Below are 27,825 nucleotides of genomic sequence, written 5' to 3' on the forward strand. Positions count from 1 at the left end.
CTTCAGTGTCTGGGCAAACATCTTTTGCAGAAGCTGGAGTCAGCTAAAGGCTAGAAATGAAAATGTTGTTTTGCATTATCTTCCTTTTGGGGAAAGCAAAATCCAACCCCAGGAATCACTCAAGAAAGGCAGAGGGCCAAGTGTTATCAAATTTAGTTTCCAGTGTTTCATTTCCGAAAACGAAGCACAGTTCTTATTTCTGATGTCTCTTAGGATGATGCAAAACGGTGTCTTCAGCAAATTGCTATACTGGAGCCATCTGCTCCCCTAGCCTATAGAACAGCCCCCAATCATTTTGATGGGCATCAAAGTGCTGAGCCACAGACCTGTCAAGTAAAATGAATTGCACTTACGATTTATTGAAATTCATAGGGAAAAGGCAAGAGAGCAGATGTGTGCAGGATCTGCAGTCTTTGATAAATCTTGCCTGTGTAGTGCCTTGATAACTGACACCAAGCCTCCACTTGCCAGATTGCCAGAAGTTAAGTACCACATGCCCTGTGCCAAGTCCCTTTCCTACCTAGGATGCCAGATGCCAAATGTCCTCAAAAGGTTCTCAAAAACACAAACATGGTCTATTATGTTGTGCTGAGCCTTGGAGTGTTTGATGAGGGTAGATGAGTCAGACTCCATTTGGTCCCCTAAGGACGATGACATGACCAGATGCAGGTCAATTCAATTACAAGATGCCTTTAGTGGGTTTAGTCTACTTACTAGGCACACAAAGTCTCCCTAGTTCCAGCACTGGGGAATAAAAGAGACTGAAATGAGGACCAGCCTCTCATACAGCTGGGCTCCTGGAAGAAGCCATGGCTTCCTGGTTGCAGAAACAACAGGATAGCTGTTTCACTGCTCTTTGGCTCTCCTTTCTTTCTCTCTCCTCTTATTACAATTCTCCTCTGCTTCCTCGCACTGTCTGTATCTATGTCTGTTCCTGCATTGTCCATTAGACTGACGAGCCAAATCAAAGCTTCCTCTTCTCTTCTTCAGAGTTCTCTTTTTAAAATTTCGTCTTTTGACAATTATTACTGATAATCAACAAAACTCTATTCCAGAAAAAAAAAATATTTCACATCCTAATAATTTGCAAGTAAATGTAAATTAACAGAATATATTTCTTCTAAGAGAATTCTAAACCTACTTGGATTTGTTTTTGCAGGTGGTTAAATATTTTCTTGACAATATGATTTATTTATCTCTCCCCACAACTGATTTCTATATTCACTTGCCATTATTGCTCTTAAACACAGTTATTTTTGCCATTAGAGCCAAATACCAAACTTTATTAAGCCATTTTTTTTCCAGGGAGGGAGTAATGCAACTTGTGATGCTATTTTGAGCCAATGCCATCTTTGCAGCTGTTAACAAATAGGAGGAAAGTTACTTATGTTCTTTTTTAGGACAGGTGACATGTAGTTTAGAAATATCAATACTGGATCCAAGAAAACTTCCCATTTTGTTATTATTCTATTAACCACCTTCCAGTATTTTTGTACAAAGCTACATGTCCATCACATAGGTTAATATGTTCCATTCTCCTTTTTGCACCTCCAACTTGTTTGTGAATGATTTATTTATCGCTCCAGTAAATTACAGAAGTTAAATACCGCTGTGCCATAACTTTGCACCATTTTTTTTTCTTACATCTGTATTCAGTGAAAAATTATGTTTCCCCCTATAACTTAAATCCCATGTTTATGCTACTTCCTGTGTCCTTTCCCTGCTTACAATAATATTTTAACGACAGATGATGTATTTAATATAACTGACGTCTGGATTTTTTATGAGTTACCTGGAAAGAGGGTCTGAGTGTTAAACCACTATGAAAATCATAGCCCAATGCGGAGAAAAGGGGTATCCGGCTTTGAGCACACTTAAAAATCTACAGTTCCCAGGCAAAGGCAAAGATTGTTCTCTCAGGATGCTAATGTCATCTGAGTTGTCCTTTTAAAGATTTCTCACCTCCTTGGTTTGTGATTAGTGCTGTGGATTTTTTAAACTGGCTGCGAATTTATGTATGTTACTAATTTTAAGCTCTTGGCTACAGTTTTTTATTTTTTACTTTATTATGCCTATTATATCTTTTATTTTTTTTCCCCCATTGTGAGCCACCTTGAAACATCTGTAAATAAAACAGAATATGAATCTTTGTACATAAAAAAATATAAACAAATAAGAAAATGTAAAGGACATAGGTTTGACTAAGGCCATCTACTGAATGCATACGTTGTGGCAAATCTTCTCATCTGATGTTTAAGTAACCCTCAGTAATGTGGAAAGCCACCCAAAATGTTGCTTGCCTGTAGTCTCACAAACTCAATGGAGCTTACTGCTAGGTAAACATGAACAGGACTGCCGCCTTGTTGAGTTGTCTTTGCTTCTCTTGCCTTACCTTTGGTTTCCCATTGACTCTGATCCTAGCTTTCAGCTGCAGGAACCTGCTTTTGCAAAGACTTCTTCCCCACTTAAAGGGAACACTGAACTTTCAGAAAGGCCCTGTCTCCAATCCAGAACAGGACAAATTTGCATTTAAACCCAACAGTCCAAAGTGAAAACTGGGAAGCAGGAAGACAGGCTTTTCTTAACCTGCCATGTGCAAGTCCCAAAGGTGAAGGTTAGCATACGGGGGTTATGGCTTTTACTGCAGTCTATTTATATCATTGCTTCCTGGCAGATGGAACTGTAACCTTGAGTTACAGGAAGAGAAGGCAGGAAGTCTGTCACAAAAGTAGCTTCATAGTCTTTCCTTTATATAGGTCACCCATTTCAGATAAACAGCTATCTATGCCTCTTAAGTAATAGACACTAGCCAGCTGGCCTGGAGAACAGGATTAAGTTTGTTGCTGAACTCAGATTCTCTCATTCACACTCTACTGAAGGCAACATACTGTGTCTTGGTACCAAATTCATCCATCCAATTAAGCAGCATCACTGGCACATTTTGAGAAGGGCACTTCAAGGGCAAAAGCAAGGAGTCACTATGCAAAGAGGTGTAAAAGTTGAAGAGAGCTTGGCAGGGCAACATGTGACTGAAAAGGATTCTTGGGGAAAATATTTACACTGAGTAAAGGATCATGAATAAATGAAGGTAAAGGTAAAGGGACCTCTGACCATTAGGTGCAGTCATGGACGACTCTGGGGTTGCGGTGCTCATCTCGCTTTACTGGCCGAGGGAGCCGGCGTACAGCTTCTGGGTCATGTGGCCAGCATGACTAAGCCACTTCTGGCAAACCAGAGCAGCGCACAGAAACACCGTTTACCTTCCCGCCGGAGCAGTACCTATTTATCTACTTGCACTTTGATGTGCTTTCAAACTGCTAGGTGGGCAGGAGCAGGGACCGAGCTGCTCACCCCGTCACGGGGATTCGAACTGCTGACCATCTGATCAGCAAGCCCTATTTAACTCACAGTGCCAGTTTCAATGGAAGGTACTGCCAAGTAAATGTGCTCATTGTTAGTTAGGTGACCTCTGGAAGCTCAATCTCATAAAGATGGTGAAAGCAAGTAGGACTGAGTATTGAAAGAGCCATTTCCTGCAAGGAGAAACATCATAATTCCCTTGGACATTCTTTCTAGAATGACCCAGCAAGTCCTTTTTGCCATCCACAATGATGAGCTTTCAGAACAAAGACTGTACAGTCCTTATAAATCAGGTTGCAGTGTGTTGAATGCTCTTTCCTCAATCAACCTTCAACTCAGAAGAAAGAAATAATTTGCCAGAAACTCAGTAGCAGCACACACGTTGAGCCCCTTGCCTCAGGCAGCAGATGGGAAGAGACACTGGATTACTGCCACCCAGGCCCATCCACTTGCTACCACAAGCCTGCAGCATCACCTGCTGCTGTTTTGCTGGCTAGCCGATTGGCTGACTGCTGCTGCTCTCTCTCTGGAAATGCTACTGCCACTTGGAAGTTACAGGAATGTGGTGGCAGCTCGCTTGTTTTTGCCTGCCTTGCCTTGAGCTCAGGAGGTTCCTTTCTCAGCACAGAACATTACGGGTGAATTGGACCTGAAGCAGGTCTGTTTGTGTATCACTCATAGAATCATAGAGTTGGAAGAGACCACAAGGGCCATCGAGTCCAACCCCCTGCCAAGCAGGAAACACCATCAGAGCACTCCTGACATATGGTTGTCAAGCCTCTGCTTAAAGACCTCCAAAGAAGGAGACTCCACCACACTCCTTGGCAGCAAATTCCACTGTCAAACAGCTCTTACTGTCAGGAAGTTCTTCCTAATGTTTAGGTGGAATCTTTTTTCTTGTAGTTTGGAACCATTGCTCCGTGTCCGCTTCTCTGGAGCAGCAGAAAACAACCTTTCTCCCTCCTCTATGTGACATCCTTTTATATATTTGAACATGGCTATCATATCACCCCTTAACCTCCTCTTCTCCAGGCTAAACATGCCCAGCTCCCTTAGCCGTTCCTCATAAGGCATCGTTTCCAGGCCTTTGACCATTTTGGTTGCCCTCCTCTGGACACGTTCCAGTTTGTCAGTGTCCTTCATGATGGCAAATAGTACTAAACTGCCAAACTTTAACCACAAAGGTGTTGGTCACTGCAGGCAGGCACTCTCCAAAGCTCCCCTGCCCACAATGTGCTGCTCTGAGAAAGGGCCCTATGTTCTTCCAAATAAGACATGGCTGATAAGACCTTAAAGGCCACAAGGTGGGTGGACTAGAGGAGAAAGTGGGAGCAGTGGGGGAAGGAGGAAGAGGAGATGATGGGAGCCACCCCCACAAGGAGGCAGATGTAGCTGGTCTGCCTCTCCTCAGATGACAAAGCATCTTGTGTTGGCCCTGGCAAAGAAGCTTTGGTATGAGCAAGAGGAGCTAAATTGAACTAAAACCTGCCTTCCTCCATTCCAAAAGAAAAGAATTAGTAACAGAGGATAAAAAAAAAAAGTTTCAATCTGTTCTCTTTATCTCTGCACTTTCAAAACTTGGTAGCAATAAAGGGGGGGGGGGAGAGATGTTAAAACTAATTTTAAAATGTAAGTGGCTTCACGAAATAAAGCTGTCATGTTTGAAAATAAAAATCTTAACCTTGGCAGGCAGAGATGCTGAATAACCCCAAAACTCATGCTATGTTGGGACACCACAGTGTACAAGCGGAAAAGCAACGATGCATCCATCAACTACATCATACAGTCAATCACAGCTATGAAAACCAGAAGTTACAGTATAAAGATGAGCTGCTTTGTTGTGCTATTTTTTAAAACTGCCCTTGGATATCTCTTTGTATTAATAAAAGTTATGCCACAGCAGATAGGCATTGTAGCCATTTGGGCTGGATATTCCATGGCTGGCCCAAGGCATTTTGATGTTCAAGGTAAAAAAATGACAATGTCACCTTTACTTCTTTTGGAGTTACTAAGCTAGCCTAGCGACCCCCCTCACCCCGCCTTGCTTGACCTTTTGGATTCTGGAAGCTGACTGACACATATTTGTGGTTACCAGCTCAGCCTTTCTTTGTGATACGTGAGTTCTGGGTGCGAGAGGGTGGTGCTGTTTACACATGTCACAGCCATTTCCAATGCTGTCTTAATCTTGTTCAAACAACGCTTTGAACAAACCCTAGTCTTCCACTCATTCAGGCTAAATGGGAAACTGAAGTTTGTTCCAAAGCTTACATATCAGCTTGAAATCTCCTGCCCTCGTGTGCAAATGCAGAAGGGGGAAAGGGAGCATACAAGCTGGAGACTTACTGTATAATTCATGCATGTATCACTAAAGTATGATTTCATATTGTATAAACTCAAGCATCTATGTTGGATTGCGCCCACCGGTTTGACCCACTTACTGACATGAACTAGACCTATAGCGAAGGCAGTTAAGCAGCACCACTTTAGACAAACCAGGAATATTGTGAGAAAAACACCTACCTCATTGTTGCCGTACACTTAAAAAAATCAGTAGCCTAAGTAACAATTTCCCAAAGGTATGCATGGTTGGTTTTATGTAAGATTTGACTTAAAGGTGACTGTTATTTCAGTAACTTCCATCATATATTTTATGTTGGGCTTTGTTCTGCCAGTTCAGGCTAACCAATTATGCTGCATTACAGTTTTTGACAAAAACCAGTACTCATTTTTTGAAAAAGGTGGAAGAAAAGGTTCTAAAACCTCTGTGCATGACTGTGTTGACAGGTTCAATTATTTAAAAACTCTAAGAATTACCTCCTAAGTTTCCGAAGGAGTCTTAAAACACCAGCCAGCTGTTAACAATGTATTATGACTTCCATAACATTACTGCCCTACCGGGTGTTGCAATTAAATGCTCAAAACAAGTGGTGAGTCATTTTGCGAACTACCTAAATACCTGAATAAAGAAATATACAAATAAATACGCACACAACTTTGGAGATCCACGTGTGAAACATTTACTTGCCACTCGCAAAAAAGAAAGGTGACTGAAAAAAATGGTCTGTTAACTTTAGTCACTTAGTTTTATATGTAATAAAAAGAGGTATAAATCTTTTGTCTTGCCTGCTACCTCTGCCTTTGAAGTCTCCCTTCTGCTTCAGATGCCTGAACCATAATCTAATCATCTGAGGCAGTAATTATATATCACAAGCTTGCTTAAATCTAATCATGGGGAAGGTTTTTTACGCTACCTTGCATTTGATTCTTTTACCCACACCGTTCCCTTCTGCCTAGTTTTGTCCTGCTACCCACCCCACATGGGTCCATCAAACCTCTGCCGTTGACAGTTTAAACACCTAAAGGGAGCGAACCATTTCAGCAGTCTTCAAACCAGAGATTTCTTGACGAGTCTTCGGGGATTCACATAGGCTTCTACAGCTCTTCCTCCCTCTAATGTGTTTTATTTCCTTGCTAGGATGGCCAGGAGTCTTAATTCACAGAAGGCAGTCCTCTGTTTTGAAGGACTGCATCCAGTTTAAAGGTTTTTTAAAAAACCATTAGAAAGCAGAACAGGAGCCCTGAAGCTGCCCATCACCAGAAGACAGCTGGCAGCAGACTAAGCAAGCAAACAGGTGACTTGGTCATTCTTCCCCACTATGGTGAGATGCATAGCATTTCTATTCAAATTAAAACAACCCTTTCTAAATCTGCACTGAAACATATAAATCTCCATATGCAAATTTTATGCAAATAGCTGCCCTCTTGTAACCCCCCTTTTTTTTGAGGGCGGATGATGTTTAATTGGCCACCCTATTCCATGCTCTTCTATGCCTACCACCCACTTTTCTTGCCAATGCTGACCCTAACTGTATTTACCAACAACTTCCAGAAATTGAGGCTTATGCAGTGCTTTTTTTCTTTAAAATGTTTAGGGGTACTCTCATTTTGACTCAAGAAAATCACCATTTTATAGTTCGAATCCGGAAAAATAAATACAGTAAGTGGACAAAAGTACAATGATTCACAACCAAATAAATATACACACATGTGTGTGCGTGCACACACATGCACACACATGTAGAAAACTAGTACTAGGGGAAGTGGGCTGGTCTAGAACCTTGGGGGTGGGTGGGGGTGCTTTGCAGCAAGTTTTTACATGGGAAATGTGGTCTTTTTTAAAAGGCACCTCCCTCCTCACTTCCAGTTTGAAATGTTATGCTCCATTCTATCACCTCAGGATTCTGCTATATGTGAACCAGCCCTGCCCATGCAGCAGAATGCGCTGTTAGAATACTTAGGTGGCAGAGTGGACTGTACCACTTCAGACTGGATGTGAGTTTTCTCCTTGATGGACTAAGGTCCCCCCACCCTTTCCTTTTTCCTTGCAGTGTTTGCTTGTTTGTTTGGAGGAGAAAGGTAGCCAAAATGGCACCTCTCTCTTTCAGCCTGAAGCCATGAACCAAGTCAATGACAGCAAGTAAAAATGTGTGTATTTATGCATTACATCTTTCAGTTGCCCTGCACCCACTGACGGAACTTATTCAATAGTATACATCCAACTTTTTCTTTTGTGTACTTCCCTCAACTCGGTATTACAACAGCATCTAATACTGGACCTTTTCCTGCCAACAGTACATATTTTGACAGCAAAATATTTCCAATTTTTTTGAAAACTGGATCTTAAAGCTTTGCTGGAATATGCTGAATTTTAAAATTTATTTGTTTTGATTTTGGGATTATAAATGAACACCATTGTGATATTAAGGTACTACACATGTGAACTCTGTAATTTAACAGAAATGCATAATGTCCCGTTAATCTTTCAAGGAGTCACTGACAGGACACACTACAAGGACCTGTGGACATGTGTTACATTCTAGAAACCTCTTGTGTACTTACTGTATAATTAGTGTGTACTTAAGACTGTCAGATGTAGTACAGAAGTGGTAGTTTAGTGACTAAATTTAAGAATTTTATTATACTCTGTCGGTGCCAATGGGTCTGTCTCAGTCAACTGAGAAAGGTTCGTGATTTGCTAATAGTCACTATTTTTTCATTTTAACATCACATTTAATCTCTGAAATCTCAATGAGACACGTTGAGACGTGTTCTCAGTGTTACAACCACAAGCTTGTAGTATCTGCCTTGTAGATCTGTCTGCCCTTTCTGGTGGTGTTAGGCTTTGCTGAGGTGATAATTATTATTTCCACACTTTTTGCCTATTTTTAAACACATGCATACTGTATCAAAGGTCTGTAAAAACAGCAGCTATAAGCATCCTCTGCGAGTCATGAATCATCAACACTTGCCAACCTGCTCACCTGCGTTAAAGTCATCAATTCAATTAATTTGACAACTTAAATATATGCTCTTGAAACCTTAAATGCCACTGTATAATTCAGGGAAAGGTTGCCATAGCTGAACTTTAACACCCACATTTTAAAATCAGTCCATTGTTTTAGCACACGCTTCACTTCACTATCATATTATTTATAATTTATCTCACAACAATATCCCTGAGTGTAAAATTCCCTGAGAGTAAGGGTTAGCTAGACAATTCTCCTAGCTACTAGATCATTTAAGAAATACACACAGCACATGTGATGTCTATTTGATCCATTTCTGAGGATATAATGTTATATACACATGTGTAACATTCCCATCCAGCTATAGCTCATATCAACACCTCACACAAACTGCTTTCTTCACACAGCAGTGGTTATAAATTTGCTTTTTTGGGGGGGGGGTTAATATGTGTGACTTTAAAAAAGAAACCCTGCACCCCTTTCTACACACCCACATGTTGGAAAGTGTGGATTGTCTTGTGATATTTTAGTATGCTGAAAGTCTTCTTTAGGCATTACAATACACACATACATGTGCCCTTACAGTGAGGAGAGAGCATGCAAGCCCACCCACGATGTCCCCACACATTCCAGCTTCTTCCCCAACCTGCTTAGCATGAAGGTCTGAAGCAGGATTCTAACCACATTCACTTGAACCCAGTTAGAACCTTCCCTGTGATTCTCTCAACCAAAGGGCCACCTCCAGAAGCTCTGTTTATTCAGCATCCATCCTGATGAGCTTTGCACAAAACTTATGTAGTGGTTAGATTACGCCCAAACTTTATTGAGCATTCGATCTGATTTGCAACAAAGAGCATTGATCCTGATTTGCTTGTGGGGTGTTTATGTGTCGTCTTGCTAATAATTCATTCACCTCATACTTTTCAGCGCATTCCCCTGTCACTTTCCTAACCACAAAAAGTCTGTGTTCCTTTTTTAATGTGGACCCCCCCCGCGCTACACTAAAACGGCAGTTAACTCACTTTAATGACGCATGCCTGCATTTCTAGTGTGCACCTGTATTCCTCCCCTCCACACACACACACACACACACACACACAAAACAGCAACAGTGTGCAGCCACTATAATTCAGCTAAACAATGTCAGAATCATCTAGCAGACTTTATGTTCAGGAGACGAAGGGGCAAGGCCACAGAGATGTTGACGGCAGGCCGGTACCCACTTTCCTAGACCCTCTGCACCAGGGTTTCCCAAACTTGGGTGTCTAGCTGTTTTTGGACTACAGTTCCCATCATCTCTGACCACTGGTCCTGCTAGCTAGAGATGATGGGAGTTGTAGTCCAAAAACAGCTTGAGACCCAAGTTTGGGAAACCCTGCTCTACACCGTTCTTCTTAACATAGTACGTAGAACTATGGAACTTGTTCCTGCAGGAGGCGGTGATGGGGACCAACTTGGGTGGCTTAAAAAGACGACAGGACAAATTCATGGAGGATAAGACTATCAGTGGATACCAGCCCAGGAAGTAATGCTTCTGAATACCAGTAGCTGGAAACTAGGGGTGGAGTGGGGGACAGTGCTCTTGTGCTCAAGTCCTGCTTGCCGGTTTCCTATAGGTTGGCAACCATGAGAACAGGTTGCAGGACTAGATGGACCACTGGCCTGATCCAGAAGGCTCTTCTTATGTTCAGGACCCAAGGCAGTTCACAGCATTAACGGTTGCTAGTTACATGTTGCAGATAAACCATATCAACATCTCTCATATTCCAGAGGATTGTCATCAGGAGACAGTGCCTAAACCTTGAGGTGAACTGCAGAGAGCAGCTGAATCACCAGAGGCACAGTACGTCAGCATTTGTACTTCAGGCAAAGTCTGCACCTGTCACACTCAGCTTGACTGAGGAGGTTTTAAAATAGTACCTAATTTTGATGAAAAGTCAGTCGTTATATTTAAAAAAGGGGGGTAGTTTTGACTGCTTAAAAATGAAATAGCTCATAGCATCATGAGATTTTGGAGGCAACAACCTATTTAATTAAATGCATGAAGAGAGCCAAGAAAATGGTGTGAACGTACATATATCTATAGGGGTTTAAGAACAATGGAGAAGAAACAACACTGATAAGGTGAGAACTAAAGAGCATGGGAATTCCAAACTTTTTGTAACTCCAACAACGAATTACACATCATGATCTCAGCTCAATAGCCCATGATTTACTAGGCTGAAAATCAGCCTGGCAAATCAGCTTTGGGACTTCTACCATGGTCTGGTTATACTTTAAACTACAGTTTCCTAAACAAAACAAATTCCTTCCAGTAGCACCTTAAAGACCAACTAAGTCAGTTCTTGGTATGAGCTTTCGTGTGCATGCACACTTCTTCAGATACACTGAAACAGAAGTTTCCAGACCCTTCTATATAGTGAGAAGGTGGGGAGGGGTATTACTCAGAAGGGTGGTGGGAATGGGTGATTGGCAGATAGCTGTGATGAGCCTGTTGACGACTCTTAACGACTGCAATAGGTCTTACAGGAAAAAGCAAGGTGTGAAAAGGTGAAAAATGGCTTTGTCATGTATAATGAGATAAGAATCCAAGGTCTTTGTTCAGACCAGGTTTCTCCATGGTTTTAAGTTTGCTGTTTCCTGTTGTATCTAAACAGGGAAACTGTGAACTAATCTCAGTTTAATAACCACAATATGGCTTGAATATTCGTATACCACGGACCCCTCTTATGGTTAAACTTAAAAATATATGTACATCAAATGTCTACAGAAGTATACAAGTATACAGAAGTGTCATATACGGGCACTGTGTGTGACCATCTTTTCTTCCTTTAGTAGCTTCAAGTTACTGTTTCCCTTCCCTAACCCTAACATCTGGGACACACCAGATGTTTTAAGATACAATTCCCATCACTCGTGACCATTTGGGCGAGCTGAATTTTTCAACTTCCAAATTCCAAAAATGCTAAAAAGTTTTAACATGACTCGGGGATTCAAAAGGTCAGCATGCCTGACTGACAGCCTGAAGGTTGCAGGTTCGAGCCCACCCAGGGGTAGCTGTGAGCAGAGTTTGCTGCACTGCATGGGGTTGGACTCTTGGGATCTCTTCCAAGTCTAGAATTCTATGGTTCTATGATCATATGAATATGCCATGAGGCACAATCTTATGCAAAACTGCCCCCATGCACTGACAGGACTTTGCCATTTTCTCACCACTGCTCACTTATACAGAACCCACATTATCACTGAAACTGTGCCTTTAGTCCCATGGCTATATGATATTGTTCACGGGTGACTCAACCCTGAGTTGTAGATAATTGATAGGTAAAAAAAGATGCCCGTGCCCCATGAGCTTTGTGTATTCCAGGATAGGAATATAGCTCTAAAGAGAGACTACATAATGCCAAGTAATGCGAGGATGACTTTTTTAAGCAAAACATGTCAACAAAGAAATGTACAGAGGCACAATATTTACAGAAAATGAAACCCATCTCACTGGAACATATTCAGACTAATTATTTGGAAGAAATTGATGGAGTGCATCTCATGGTAATTTTCATAGATGCCAAAACCTCGTTGGCAGGGGGAAAACCATACACATAACTGCTACAGAGAGTGGAAATGAAAACATTTGGATTAAATGGCCTTTCATTCATCTCATAAAATCATGCTCACGGTGATGGAACTGAAAATATAATGAGGAAACGAGAGACGTTTTGAAGTTTCTCTTGGAAGCACTTCCAGAACCTTGACTTCAGTTATAGGGTTTCAAGACAATACTGTATATTGTGACAGGAAAAGAGCCACTCAAGTGGGATATTTATTATCTTTTGGCACCTTGTTTTGATGTGACCCGTTTTAATTTATTGCAAGTTTCTCCGGTTGTGCAGTCATGCACTTTTACAAGCACAGCTCTGATATGCACAAAGGAGGCTCTGATGCCCGCATAGAATCTTGCACCATGGAACAGCATCTCTGGATCACTTCCCAATATGGAAGTGGAGAGAACACTTGCGTATATAGAGCTTGGAGGTCTAGAGTACTGAGGTCCTCTGAGTGTCCTGCCATAAAAGGAGGCACCTGGAATTCAACAGGAGAATGCTAATATTATTACCCTGTAAACATTAGAAGCACAATTGAAAATACCTCATAAGAAGCACTAAGGCAGCGTGCCTCGGAAAAACAGATAGCGGTTGGAGTTACACCACCTTTTTTGCCAACATATCTTAGACCGGGTTGGCAGGTCATATGACTGAGATGAACAGATAGGATCCAGGCTAAGTCTCCTGACTCTTGTTCTGCCCCCACCACGCCACTGGAATGCCCCATTTTCAGGCTTAAGATCCACCAGGCTCAGCTGAAGCAGCTAAACCAAGATGGGGGAGATATGCAAGCATATTTCCGGCTCAGCTGAGGGTGAGGGACAGCAAAGCTTAGCCAGAGACCCACTGGATCCTAACCCCACTCATATCAATGAATCTTGCAATAGGATTGCTCCCTTATTATTCAGTCTGGAGTCTGCAGCTTGGAACTGAGGCTATAAGCTGGTCACATGGCTACAACATCTAGCCTAAGTTTCGTACTTCTTTGCTAGTTATTTAATTATATTTATATTCCACTCAATAGGTTCAATAGGCAGAATTCCCAAGATGTTTAAACACTACAGTGGTACCTCGGGTTACATACGCTTCAGGTTACACACTCCGCTAACCCAGAAATAGTGCTTCAGGTTAAGAACTTTGCTTCAGGATAAGAACAGAAATCGGGCTCCGGTGGTGTGGCGGCAGCAGGAGGCCCCATTAGCTAAAGTGGTGCTTCAGGTTAAGAACAGTTTCAGCTTAAGAACGGACCTCCGGAACAAATTAAGTACTTAACCTGAGGTACCACTGTAAATCATCATCATCATCATCATCATCATCACCACAAATAAACTACATGTATCATAGCAACATGCATCTAGGATTCATAATATGCACCTAGATTCATAAATATAGCAGAACGTTGCAACCAAGCCCAGTTAAGACTTCAGGGGGCATTTAAAATGAACCAGTTTCTGACTCATGAACATTCTGTGGCATGTAGAATGGTGCCACTCCTGAGAAGGCCCACTTTTTGAATGTCATAAGACATTTCCTTATCCTTCTACCTCCAGCTCTGCATAACATCTTGCCTAATACAGAATTCTGCAGAACTCCAAAGCATGCCACTGTTTTGACGTTTTGGTTGTTCCTAATAAAGGTATTGCCCTGTTGTGGATTTTGGAGTTATTTCTTAATGAAATTCACAAGACAACAATGTAATAAAAACAAGAATAACCGAGGGATCATCCCCCCTTCCCTGAATTGTTCTATTTACTTCTTAACCTGCTCATTAAATTGCAGCAACCATAGGAATATAAACATTCCTGCTGAGAGCAAAACAGCTTGCTCCTACACTCTTATGAGTAACTTGATGGTATTCTGTTTTCTCTGTTAATAAACGATTTTTAAATAAGAACAATAGAGTTACTTATTAAATCGTAAAGATCATTTCCTGCAACACTTTAGATGTTATCTCTAGAACAGGCTTCTCCTCCTCTGCTAGCTAACTAGATGACTTAGCCAGTTTCAGCCACCTCACCCTATGCTCAACAAATCTGAAAGAGACAATATGTGTGAGAGGTGAGTGCTGCATGAAACGAACCACCTACATGCATTGTTCAGATGGGATAGCTCAGCTGATTAGAGCTTGAGTGCTGATGCTAAGGTTGCAGGTTCGATCCCCATAAGGGACAGCTACATATTTCTGCATTGCAGGGGCTGACTCTATGATTCAAGCAAGTTGGAGAGAACATTATTCATCTCAAATAGCAGGCAATGTAGGGTTGCCATACATCTGGACTTTTCCAGACATATCCGGAATATTGCAGTCGGCAGCAGTGTCTGGGTGGAAATCGGAGAAAAATCTCTAGGAAAATTTGGATGTATAGCAGCCCATGTTGGCAGTGCAGTTTTTGCCATTTTCCCATAAAAATAGTTCAAAATCGGCATATATATTTTTTTGTGAATTTGCCCAAAAAAGCTCAACAACTTTTCTGCCCGGATTTTTTTTCACTGTTTGAAATATGACAACCCTAGGTAATGCCAACTGGTTTGCAAGCTATTCTCCTCTCTTTCATTTTTGTTACCATATCCTATGAAGTACATGGAAACTGTCATGCCCTCGTTCCTGCCACCCGTCTCTTGGCATTCTAAAAACACATGGTCCTTGCTGTGTCACTCCTTTCCCCATTCCTCTGCTTAGGGTGATAGTTTAGGGTGATAAAACATGGCAGCTGCAGGGAATAGCTCTCCTTTTGACAGAAGAAGTCTGACAAAGCACTTAACCATTTCCTCCTCACCCAATTAATGTTTGCCCTTTGGGGAGAAAAAAATGTCATGATGCAGATTTCCATGTCCCAGCGGTATAACTTTAGCCAAAACACCTGAAGGACACTGGATTGGGCAAAGGCTATTATTATTATTATTATTATTATTATTATTATTATTATTATTATTTATTGCATGTATAGCTCACCCTTCCTCTTGAAGGAGCCCAGGGCAGCAAACACATCCACAATTCAAAAAAAGGAAAGTGCTCTAAATAGTTAAAAGCTTTCTGAATGTTTACTCTCTTTGGCCTAGGAAGGTTTTGAAGTTGCTGCCTTAATGCAACACACACCAGATTTGGTCAGATTTCCCACTCTACTCCCTGCCTAAATATTTCAAGAAGCACCACTATGTGTCTTGCCACATTTTGGAAAGTGCTCAAAAAAGAATGTAATTGACACTTAGTGCCAATTATATTTCAAGAGCCTGCAAGAAAAATAATATCCTAGTGGCTTTAAAGGCACATTAAAAACTGTCCTTAGCTTAACTACTTGGCTGCATTGCCAAGAGTCCCTTTCTTCGGATTTCATTGCTTCAGAAACAGCTGTAAATGTTTTCTTCTCATTAAGGATTACTTCTTTTTGGTTTCGGTCTAAATTGATTGTCACTTGTGATTTAAACTTAAAGAAAATATGCCAATAAATATTTATGTCATGCAAGCCATCTGCTACCCTTTTGTACAATATGCTAATGATTAGCAAGGCACCATTTCTCTCTACCTGACGTCATCTGGGTCACAGTAAACCCTGGACTCATGATAGCAAGCAATCGTGCCAATGCATAAGCAACATCAAGTTGAAGACTCATTGGGGATTCCGTTTCTAAGGGCTGTGATAGATCACAGGTGCAAAGTAAAGGCAGTATCTTCAAATACCCATCATGCTCCGCATCAACCACCTGGCCCTATGGAGCATCATTTACAGCCTTGCCAGTCCCGGGCTATATGCCCAGTTCTTCTAACAGCACTTTTGCAAGTTTCCTATTTATTTATTACTAAGTGGATTTGTCGATAGTGGTCTCCAAATACACCAGTAACAGGCAAGAGCAAATGAGGAAGAGAACAAACCCGGTAGAATAGCAATTATTGGATCAGCTGGGATATTTCCCCGGTGTACCCCACAATCCCGAACACAGTCGGGCGACAATAAATTAAAACAGATAAAACATAAGCTTCCAGTTCATGAGTTGTCACTTAAGCATGGCAGGGACTTGTGCTGCAACAGCCCAAGAGATATCTTTTCTCTGGTAAGCAGGGCAGGTCTATGCAGTGCCGATCTATTTGCTCTCCATAAGCCTTATGAGATGACCATTTGTTTTTAAACAGAAGCCATGGCCTGAAGTGAGGAAGGGGAAACGCAGCAGTAACTTTGGCTCTGTCCAGACTCAGCAGCAGTTAAGGTGCCTGAGAGGAGAACTAGGTGTCAAACTTTGCATTATGCTTAAGGCAGCTACACCTCCAAGTTTCTTTATTTATAGGCACAAAGGAAAACCTGATTGTTAATAGTACTGTTCCCATCTATGATACCAGCTAAAAACTGTCCTTTCCCCAGCATTCAAAACTCCCATTGTTCTAGCTGTGTTTTGCGACAGGGAATTTCATTAATACGGGCAGTTTCTGAGCTCTGGGTACAGTACTGCGCCTAAGATTTCAGATTAAAACTGCCACTACTGGAAGGAAAGGAGGACCTTTTTCTGCCTCTCCACTTCCAGCCACTCTCTGTAGATTGGAGATAGGATCCTCAAAAGAATATTAGGGGGGTGGCAGGAGAAGTATTGCTTTTTTTGCAGTCTTCAGATGAGAACTAGACCATGTGAAAAATGAACATAAGATTTTAGCTGCAGTTCATTCATTTTCAGCTTTGTATTCTTGTTGTAAAAAAGTGTGCCTAGACATTCTGTTGTTGTGCCCATAACCTAGGTTTATGGTGCCATTTAGCTCCTAGCTTTCATATTTCAGTTTCTAACATTGCCTTTATCCTAAACAGCTATGAAGGCTAGTAAAATAACCTCCACTGGGGCCAGTTGGAACCTTTTTACTAACTCACATAGTCTGGGGACAGGAGTTTTATGGAGTGGGGGGGGGGGTCACAGCTGGGGAAGGAAGAGCCAAATTTCTGCATTTTATAGTCCCAATAACAACTGAGGCTGTATTTAAATGAGCAGTCATTTGAAGTGGAGTCTCCCCCTTCTGAGGACGCGGGTGGCGCTGTGGGTTAAACCACAGAGCCTAGGACTTGCCGATCAGAAGGTCGGCGGTTCGAATCCCCGCAACGGGGTGAGCTCCCGTTGCTCGGTCCCTGCTCCTGCCAACCTAGCAGTTCAAAAGCACATCAAAGTGCAAATAGATAAATAGGTACCACTTTGGCGCGAAGGTAAACGGCGTTTCCGTGCGCTGCTCTGGTTCGCCAGAAGTGGCTTAGTCATGCTGGCCACATGACCCGGAAGCTGTACACCGGCTCCCTCGGCCAATAAAGCGAGATGAGCACCGCAACCCCAGAGTCGGCCACGACTGGACCTAATGGTCAGGGGTCCCTTTACCGTTACCTTTACTCCGCCTTCCTAACCTGATATTGTTAATCACCACAACAAGCATATATATATTGGCTTGCATGACAGAAACAGGCACAGCAGGTAAACAACACCCTGATCATCTGTTGGGACGGGAGATTATGCATGGGGCCAGGCTGAGCCGTAGCCATGGGCTCTCCTTTACAGACACCCAGGGGAGAATCTTTTGCTGACATGAAGTCACTCCAGCTTTGGGAGGATGGCACCACTGCCACAACACCATGGAATGAGACACACAGAACCTTTGCTAGCGGAAACAACCCAGAATTATACGGAAGCTGTGGCTTGGCCACTTAATCAGGTAAGAACTGTCTCTAGGCGACGAGTCAGGGAAGCTTTGCACAATTTGGGTATTTTCTCCCTGTTACAGGCAGCAGATGATTAACACAGGCATGTGTGAAGCAGATGGGCTAGTAAACAATTTTGTGATCTAATAATAATAAGGGACATGTGCGACGTTGGAACAGAGAGGACCTTGTATCTTGGCTGTATTCCTTCACATTTACTAATGAGAAGGCCACGTGATGACACGCGTTTAAAAGGCCTTGTGTTCACTGATGTACCATATTTGGGAAAGGGCTGTGGCTTATTACTGCCACGGTTTTAACCTCCAGCTAACTTATTCTTCTTCCTTGGCAGAATATAATTAAGGTGTTTTAAAGACTGAGCTAGGGATTAAACTAAAAATACCTCTCTAGTAATAACAGCTTAGGTTTGGGGAGGAAACAAAGACCCAAAGATGCAAAGCTTTTTTAAAAAATAAAATAAACAATAAAGGGTAGCTTGACTCATACTCACTGTTGCAAGATAAAGTAACTACACACACCACTAATTCTCAGTTGGCATGCCAAGTACTAGGAACAATGCTTGAAAGCAATGTAAGAACACAAACAGACCTGTGGGATGCACAGCTTGCTTCCACTCCCCATTATAACCAAATTGTTCTTGTTGATTAAAAAATGGGCAGCAAAATGCATGCCTTATTAAATTATTCCTATAGTAACCATAATTGCTATTGATGGTGGTTCAGAGATAGCATGAACACAGCATTAAAGACAGGGGTGGGAAATGTGTAGCAGTCCGGATATTGCTGGACTACAACTCCCATAATCCCTGCCCATTGGCCATGCTGGCTGGGGTTTAAGGGAGTTGGACTACAGGTTCCCCATCCCTGCACAAGGAAAGCATCTTTAAATAAATACTGTAATCTGGGAAGAGTAAATTCTGTTCTACGTACAGTTCTCTTTACCAATATTAATGTTGCAAAGGTATACCTATGGTTGCTTAACTAGCTCTCTAGCCAAATAACCTTTCTTCATGTTACAATTTCTCTATACTTGGTTATAAACATGCATCGCTCTACAGCAGGCATCCCCAGACTCGGCCCCCTAGATGTTTTGGGACTACCACTCCCACCATCCCTAGCTAACAGAACCAGTGGTCAGGGATGATGGGAACTGTAGTCCCAAAACATCTGGAGGGCCGAGTTTGGGGATGCCTGCTCTACAGAGCAACCTCCATTAGAGGAGAAATGCAATACGAAAAGCAGCCCTAAAAGTAACATTTTAAAAGTTGAATGCAGCCAAGATACTATATAAGTTTCATCTTAACAAAAGCCACATTACTGACACCTTTTCCCTTCTACTCTGGGTAGTCTTCTCTTTTGAGATCAATCTCACCTGCCACTCACTCTCCTGCCCTGTAATCCTCTAATCTCATGTAAACCAGCACTGATAGCAGAAATCAGAAACATGCAGTTGAGTTGAGAAATTTCATTTTTGATTGCCTAAATAGTTGACTGTGTTTTTGCTAATTTTTTAGCAATTTTTTTTGTTGTTTTCAAACAACAAGCCAATACATTTTCAGATTTACGATTTATTCACTGTTCTGACTGCACATTTCTTCTCCTGCTAGGGTTCGGATCGCTCATGGACTTACAGAGGCATAGTTCTTCTCCAACTTGTCCTCCACGATGCCAATCCGGCATGGTGTCCTCTGATTCTGGAACCAGTAGTCTGTTGATTCTAGCAGGCTATTACTGCAGAGAACCTGTGGAAACACAAGATTTCATAGTCCTCCTTCCATCAAAGTCATGAAGCCTGGATGCCTGCATCAATGGAAGTTTTCAAATCAATTTTGCGTTTGAGTCATCAAGCAATTTAAAGAGGTAAGTCCCCCCCAAAAGGGATGGGGTGAGGCAGGGCAAGGAGAGAAAATCCAATTCTCTTGCAGCTCGGTGACATGACGTGGCAACCCAGCAGAACCTACACCAGCAAAACTGGTGGTGTAAAGTCAAACTTTGTTTTAAAGGCTTATTTTCCAAAATTTCACTTTGGAAGCTCAAACCATCATGTAGGTTCTTAACTCTGACTAGGACAATTCACATATCTGAACGCTGCCATTGGGCTCATCCAGATGCAACAATATTTTGGCTTAATAAAACGTGGTTTATTCAACTCGGAACAATCACTGTGCCTGCATGCTCCTTTCTTGCTCCTTCCCTTCAATTCCTGTACATTGACTTTGACACCTCATTGTGATTACTTTAAACTAGCACCTGACACGGGAAACTGTGGTTTAATCTTGTACTTCAGACTACATTAGGGCATTAGCATGGTTTCAGATTGTAGCGTACAATCAAAGATTAAAACTCTTATCTACATCATTTGTGATGTAATAAAAAATGAAAGTAATTATGATACGAGACCTAAAGCCATGGAAGGAGTGAGGGATGGGGAAGAAGGGCGAATGTGCAAGCATAATGTTAAATTCCTAGCTTACTAAACCATGGTTTCATTTGCTTTCAGCTCTATCTTTCTCAGGTTTCAGCCTTGCTTGTCCATCATCTCTGGCTAGTGTTCAAAACAAAAACTCATTGTGTCCTCAAGGACTGAACTTCTTGGCCAGGCTTTTCTTAGCACAAACGTGGAGCCTACCCAAGCTCACTTTCAAACCCAAACTAAGCAAAGAGAGCTCAGTCCCTGTTTCTTTAAAGCAAAACTTTTTTTAAATAATGCATTAACACCTTTAAATATTTTTTTCCCAGATCATTATATGTTTCTATGCAAGGGATTTTCTCATTTTGCATTAAAATGGGTTTCCCTCCTTTTAAAGCCACGCTTCATTGAAATGCCTCTTTTTTAAAAAAAACGGTGACATTAGCTCAAAATTGCAGGCAGTGACACCACACATATATTTGGTGCTAAGCATATTGTAATAAAGCATACTTATTATTCTAGGCTCTGATTCTGTAATGTGAATGGGATGCCATTTGCCACCTTTGAAAATAAGCACAATAAATAACACCATATTAAAGTGATTGGAAATGTACATAAAAATTCATATGCATGAACTGTGATGGGAAATGAACTGCACATTATGTCCTAGTAAGATATAAACAATGTGATGCAAGTTCATTCTCTTTAGGGATTTCACTAGTTGAAGGCAATTATATGTTTGAACACTGGAATCCTAAATATGTCTACGCAAAAGCAAATCCTTGCTCCCAGGTAAGTACAGGTAGCATAGCAGCTTCACGGCACATCTTATACATGCCTTTTCAAGAAGTACGTCCCACTGAATAAATCGAACTAATAAGCATGTAATCATTCTGTTTGGCACAAATAATCAGGATGACTCGTGCTTAATACAAGCAAATAGTTCCTGCAAAAAATATATTGCTGCAGTGTTTTGGTTACACAAGAATCCACAACTTGGAGAACGACTTTGCTGTTTGCATAAAGGGATGTAACTGTCTCTCTCATGCATTTCACTTTGAGTTTGGAATACAGCGGGAGGCAGGGATTGATTTGAAAGCCTTTCTGAACTATCAATTGGCATGGGAAAATCTGAAATGTATGAAATAATAGTTTGGGGTGAAATCCATGTGCATAGATATAATTAAGAGATTATTATTGTTCACACCTGTCTGTCTCAAAAGACAATGGAGTGCGCCTCCAGGGGTGAAGTGAAACCGCTGGAGAATCACAGTGCCTGCTGTGGCTGCAGAGACCAGTAACTAGTAAGTTCCTCCTGCATTGTTTTGCTGCATTAGCAGCATGGTAATTAAGAGATGGATGCAAAATAATTATGAAACTTCCACCTGGCCGTTTTGTCAGATACCACATCAGTATATTGGGGTCTTAGCAAGATTAGCTCTCATAATCAGTTTCTCTTTTTTTAAAAAAATAATATTTATTCAGATTTTCAGGATCCAAAAACATTTAAAGCATAAACAAACAAAAACAGAAAAAAGGCAAAAGAAAAAAGATAAAAAAGAGAGAAAAGTAAACAAGATTCAAAAAACTTCATTTCATTATCTTGTGTCTTAGACTTCCTCATACCTCCCTTTTTTGTATTCCAATTTAATCATTGTTTCAGCAAATTCTTCCCATATTTATCAAAAAAAAGAATAATTTATCTTAACAATCTATTTCAAATTTATCAATATTACCTTTAACTTTATCTTTACTTTCAAAACCATATACCTTTAAATTTAGACTTTAAATTATATTTATGCTTATTATCTTCGAATCTTTCTACTAAAGCCAATTATTTCCTTTCCGCCACAGTCTATTATTTCACAAATGTTACTCAGAAATAGCCAAATATATAAAAGAAAGTTCAATTCTAGTTTTGTCCATCGTCCCTTTCTTCCTGGTTTCGGGTTGCGTCCGTCCTTTCTTCCCTTTAATCTTAATTTTCAGTCCGGTGTTCTAATGTCTGAGGCACTCAAGTCACTTCCATGCCACCTCTGCAGATTTTCTTGCTTCTGGTTGTGATACGACACTTTCTTGTCCCTTGTTGAAGTCTTTCGTACTTTCTTCCCCTTCTCCTTGGGGAGTGGATCCCTGGGAAGTTCCATACAGTCATAATCTCCATTTTCATTTATCAGGTTGTTCCATTCCCCCCAGTTCCACTCCCCATTGTTAAATTTATAATCCAAACAGTAGTTGCTCCAAAAATACTTGTTCTCTTGTTTCACAGTCCCACTAGAGCTAAGAGTCCCCTTAACTCCAGAAGTTTGCAGACACCCTTTGGATTCAACGACGTTAGGTCTCTCATTTTGTGACTTTTGAGGTATAATAGCAATCTCTTCCATCTCCCACTGCCCTTGGGTTTGCTTTAAGTCAGTTTCCTGGGTCAATTGTTGTAAGGTTTCACTCTCTTCTTCTCCCGTCAATCCATACTTTCTAGCTACAGCAGTCATGGCATCCAGTTTCTCATCTACCAAGTTCATATCTTCCTGCAGCTGCTGCAGCATAGCATCCACTTTAAGAAGGGCAGCAAGAAAAACTTCCTTCCTGCTCATTTTTAGTCAAGGTCAGATATCTGGTCTCACGCTGATTCCCACGGCTGTTATGTCTCTTTGTGAACTGCAACAAAGAAACTAACAAACTCCCTCTAGAGGGCAAAACTTCTGTTAACCTCCATCTTTAAAATGTATCAAACAAAGGAGAATTTACTTTCAATTTTCTAATACTTTGTTTCCTTGCAACAAGCACAAGCAGAAAGCGACATTAAAGTGTATTTGTTTCTCTTTTATTTCTATCTGTCCAAGTCCGTTTCCTTCAAAGAATCTGTCCTGACGTCCCGTCCCCAGGTTGGGGGCAATGGAAATTTATTCTTTTACTTTCTATCTGCAGGATTAGATAGTCAAAATTCTTTTACCCCCTTTCCTCCTGCCGTCAAGGGGGTTTTAATGGTCATAAGTGCCGGAAATTTCAATCTTTGAATCAAATTCAAGGCTAATTAGTTTGTACGATCTTTGCTTCAGTCTGTTTACAAAAACGGGAGGCAGACTTCCTTTTTATACCTTCCCGCTTCATATCTAATTCAAAAGATTTTTTTTTTCCTTAACCCAATCCTCCGTTTTTACTCACGGGTACTTGTTTAGAGTCCAAATGTCATCAGGAAAAAGCCGGCGCTCTCCGTCGGTGGCTATGCGGCTTCCCTCCATGAAAGTAGCAGTCGGTTCGATTGCACCACGCTGCTCACCCCACTTCACTCTGGAGCCCCAAAAAAGGGTTTCCCGGCGAGTAGGGGAGGCGCTCTCGGTGCTCCGCCGAACCCCACGTCCCCAGGCTCCTCCACCTGGGGTTTCTAGTGGGTCCCCACCTTCGCCGCGGTGGGAAGACCCAATTTTCACGGAGCCCGTTCCTCCAGTCGGTTCCATAATCAGTTTCTCACTAGAAATGACATTCCCCCACCCATGGAAAAAAAGTCTGTCTTTCCACATAGGAGTACATATGGTCCTATGGTGTAAAGCAGGAGTGGGAAATCTGTGGTCCCCCAGATGTTGTTGGACCCATCAACGCCAGCCAACATGGCCAACAACCGGGAATTATGGGAGCTGTAGCTTGACAACAACGTCTGGAAGGCTACAAGTTCTCTAATCTTGATTTAACTAAAGAAGTAACAGCCACAGCAGGGACACTTACTGAAAAACACTCTAAGTGTCTGTACTGAGCAATGTTTTCAGCTTAATTTCAGGGAAGCAGCAATTTGCATGGACCTACATGTCTTAATTCATGTAAATGAATGCCTGTTTAAAATAGGCAATCAACATGGAGTAAGTGCCGGAAGATAAACGGTCAGCTATTCATCCAATCATGGTAATGGAAATAAGATGAGGCTATTTGTTACCTGTTTGCGTAGGAGAGCTGAGTCGTTTGACTTCATTATAATAAAGCAGTTTATGATGCAAGAATGATGGGATTTGCTCCTTGAATCCGCTTTTGGCAACTTTTTTTATTTGCAAAATATGCTAATATGCACACACAGTCTTTACCTGGTACACTGGAATCCTAATGAAAAATGGATGTATTTCCCCACAGTTTGCACAATGCCGTTTACATAAAATTATAAGGATTTTCATGATAGCCAACTAAGCTTTACTCAGAGTAGACCCACTGAAATTAATGAATGTGGCTTTAATTTCAGTACGTCTGCTGTGATTAAAGCATAGCTGAATACGTCCCTTTAAATATATATATTCATACTCGATCACAACACATCAGATTTTGGGACAAAATATGTGAAATACCGTATTTTTCACCCTATAGGGCGCACCGGCCCATAGGGCGCACCTAGTTTTCAGGGGGGGAAATCAAGGGGAAAAATATGATCCCCCCCCCCCGCAGCTCTGGGAGCAGCAGCCTGTGCGCTACTCCAAGACCTTCTTCCTGCTTTTGCGGGAGGTGGCGGAATTCCCCCACCTCACGCAAAAGCCCACAGGAGTGCGCGACTCCTGTGGGCTTTTCGACCAGGAGGGAGAAGGGACTGAAACGGCCAGTCAGTCATTTGTCCCTCCTCGGGGAAAAGCCCCCAGGAGCGGCGCGCTCTTTAAAGGCTGCGCGGCTCCTGCGGGCTTTTCTAAGAAGGGGGGGAGATTTTCCCCCACTCGTAGAAAAGCCAGCAGAAGCCGCGCACCCTTTAAAGAGTGTGCGGCTTCTGCGTGCTTTTGCGGGAGGTGGGGGAATTCCCCCACAGTCAGTCCCTTCTCCCTCCTTGGGGAGAAGCCCCCAAGAGCGGTGCGCTCTTTAAAGGCTGTGCGGCTTCTGCGGGCTTTTCTACGAGGTGGGGGAATTTTCTACGAGGTGGGGGAATTTTCTACGAGGTGGGGGAAGAGCGTGTGGCTCCTGCAGGCTTTTCAACCCAGCTTGTGGGGCTGGCAGTGGGGGGAAGCGCTGCTTTCCCCCACCGCCAGCCTCAAAGCTGGGTCAGGGAGCAGCGCTACGGCGTTGCGCACCTTTTCGCTGCCCCCCGATCCTCTGGGGCTGGCGATGAGGGTAAGTGCTGCTTTCCCCCACCGCCAGCTTCCAAACCAGGTCGGAGAGTAGCGCGAAGGTGTCGCGCGCCTTCCCACTGCCCCCCGATCCTCTGGGGCTGGCGGTGGGGGGAAGTGCTGCTTTCCCCCACCGCCAGCCTCAAAGAGCAGACTCTCCTGGCTTCAGCAAAAGCCTCCAGAGCGTTGCTATCGCTGAAGCCAAGGAGCCTGCATTCGCCCCATAGGACGCACACACATTTCCCCTTCATTTTTGGAAGGGGAAAAGTGCGTCCTATAGGGCGAAAAATACGGTATTCAGTTTTTAAACATGCAATAGGAATGGGAGGGAATTGCTGCCCTGTTGCTTTGAGATTGTTCCTTGGTGCTACAGGGATGGGTGAATTCCTGATGGTGACAGCCATCAGCCTGATCCAGAAGCAAGTTAGAGGGGCTTGTTTAAGAATATTAATTCCAAACAGCTTAAATTTAAGAGCTGCCTCACATTCGACATCAAGGTTGAGAGAGTATGTGAAAATGATTGGCACAGCCAACCCCCATCATTTCATATCATGTCAAAAGCCACCCTAGGCACCCTAATGATAGATTATTTTTGCCACCAGTAATACGCAGGTAACTCCCAAGTGGAACTGTTCCACGAGGATTCAAGGATATTTAACGAATGGCAATCAGATTGCACTAAGGTTATCTAAGGTGAAGTGGAGAAGGGAGGAACTAAGTTCCCTTCCTACCACGTCTCAGTCCTTCATTGCCTTCAGGGTACCTACACTTGGCTAAGACTGAACAAAATGACCTGACTCTTTAGGGATGGAGGGGAATGTCAAGAGAATACGAGCTGGTGAAACATATGTATTTTTGGCAGCCCTCCTCCTGTCTCCAGAAAGCAAGAACAATCCTTGTGCATGTATACTCAGAAATAAGTCCCATTCAGTTTAATGGGGCTCACTCTCAGGTAAGTACAACACAGGAAGCTGTCCTGTGTTGTATACCAAGCTGTATACCAAGGCAGACTACTGGTCCATCTGGCTCAAGATTGTTATGTACACCAATGGGCAGTGACTTTCCAGGGCTTTGGATATGGCGCCTCTCCCAAGCCCTACCATGAGAAGTTGGGATCTTTGCAACACAAAGCAGCTATTCTTCCACTAAGCTAAAGCCCTCCCCCTAATTCAGACTCAGGGTTCTTTTATCTTCTAGAAGGAAGTGGTAGGCTGAGTGGTGTCATTCACTGTTAGCATTGCTCTGTTATTGTCCTGATATTACTCTGAAAAATTGCCATGCCTTTATGGTCTAATAAAAGGTTTTCAAACAGAAGGGCATGTTAAACAATTGCTGCTACTGCTTCTCCAACAACAACAATTCCCCCATTAAAAGCTATCTAGAGTGTAAGGCTTACTATATCAGATTGACAATGGTATTGCCTAATCAAATAATTAATTTCCACTGTCGGCATTTTTGCACAAAACAGTATCGTGTTCATCGCACCCCGGGGATTTTTAACCACAAAAATTTCAGACAATTTTTTTATGGCAAGAAAGGATTTTTCAAGAGAGATCAGTAGAACAATCCCATCTGAGTATGAGCATCCAAATAAAATCTTTCATTATTTCTGAGGCAGAATGGTTCCCTATCTCAAACAAACCAGCAAAGTTTAACAACTCAAAGGCCGAACCTTGACATAAACCTAACAGGAAAAGGCTTGATTCAGTCTTGGTTTGCTTAATATAATCAATATAATCCCTTAACTTCTCTCTTCATATTAATAGATCAGTTGAATGAGATGCTTTTTTCAGAAGACCTGGGAAAAGGTGGGGGGTGGGGTTTCCTGCTGAAATACTATTTGTATTTCAAATCCCAGGTACTGTGGTTGAAGCAATGAAATGGGATGCTTAGGTGACTCTGGAATCTGCTTCCTTGAGCATGCAATGGCATTTCAGAAATGTTTGAGAAAGGTGACATCCTGATTAAGAGGAAGGATTTGGACTAGATGATCCTTGTGGACACCTCTAACCCTATGATTCCATAATCAAAATCCCATCTCCACCCTCTCAAAAACTGTATGAGGTAGGCCATTATCTTCCCATTCCACAAACAGAAAACTGAGTATCCATAATGTTATTTTTCCAAGATCGTTAAGAGAATTCATGGCTGAGAAGTCTAAGTGACAATGTTTCCACTGCCCCCCAAAACAAACAAAAACCCTTTGCCACTTCTGTCTAGACTAAACTGTCACCATTATCCAGTGTGTTGTCAACTGTCAACCAGTGAACACAAACAGTATCTAACAATACATGCAATGAAAACTTAATAGTTTTGCCCGGGAGGGAAAGCAGCCCATAAATTCAGTATAACCTCATCTTTCTCTAAGTGACTAATATTACAGATGAATCCTACACAT

General features: G+C 42.1%; 1 protein-coding gene across 1 annotated transcript in view; it reads right to left on the reverse strand.

Annotated features, from left to right (window-relative positions):
- Nucleotides 1-27,825, reverse strand: part of SPHKAP (SPHK1 interactor, AKAP domain containing) — a 79,590-nt gene that overhangs the window by 23,504 nt on the left and 28,261 nt on the right. Inside the window, exon 3 of the mRNA XM_081861491.1 lies at nt 19,580-19,690. Coding sequence (XP_081717617.1) covers nt 19,580-19,690 — 111 coding nt within the window. The remainder of the gene's footprint in view (nt 1-19,579; nt 19,691-27,825) is intronic.

This window comes from Podarcis erhardii (assembly GCF_964252035.2).
Source record: "Podarcis erhardii genome assembly, chromosome: 5".
Lineage (NCBI taxonomy): Eukaryota > Metazoa > Chordata > Lepidosauria > Squamata > Lacertidae > Podarcis > Podarcis erhardii.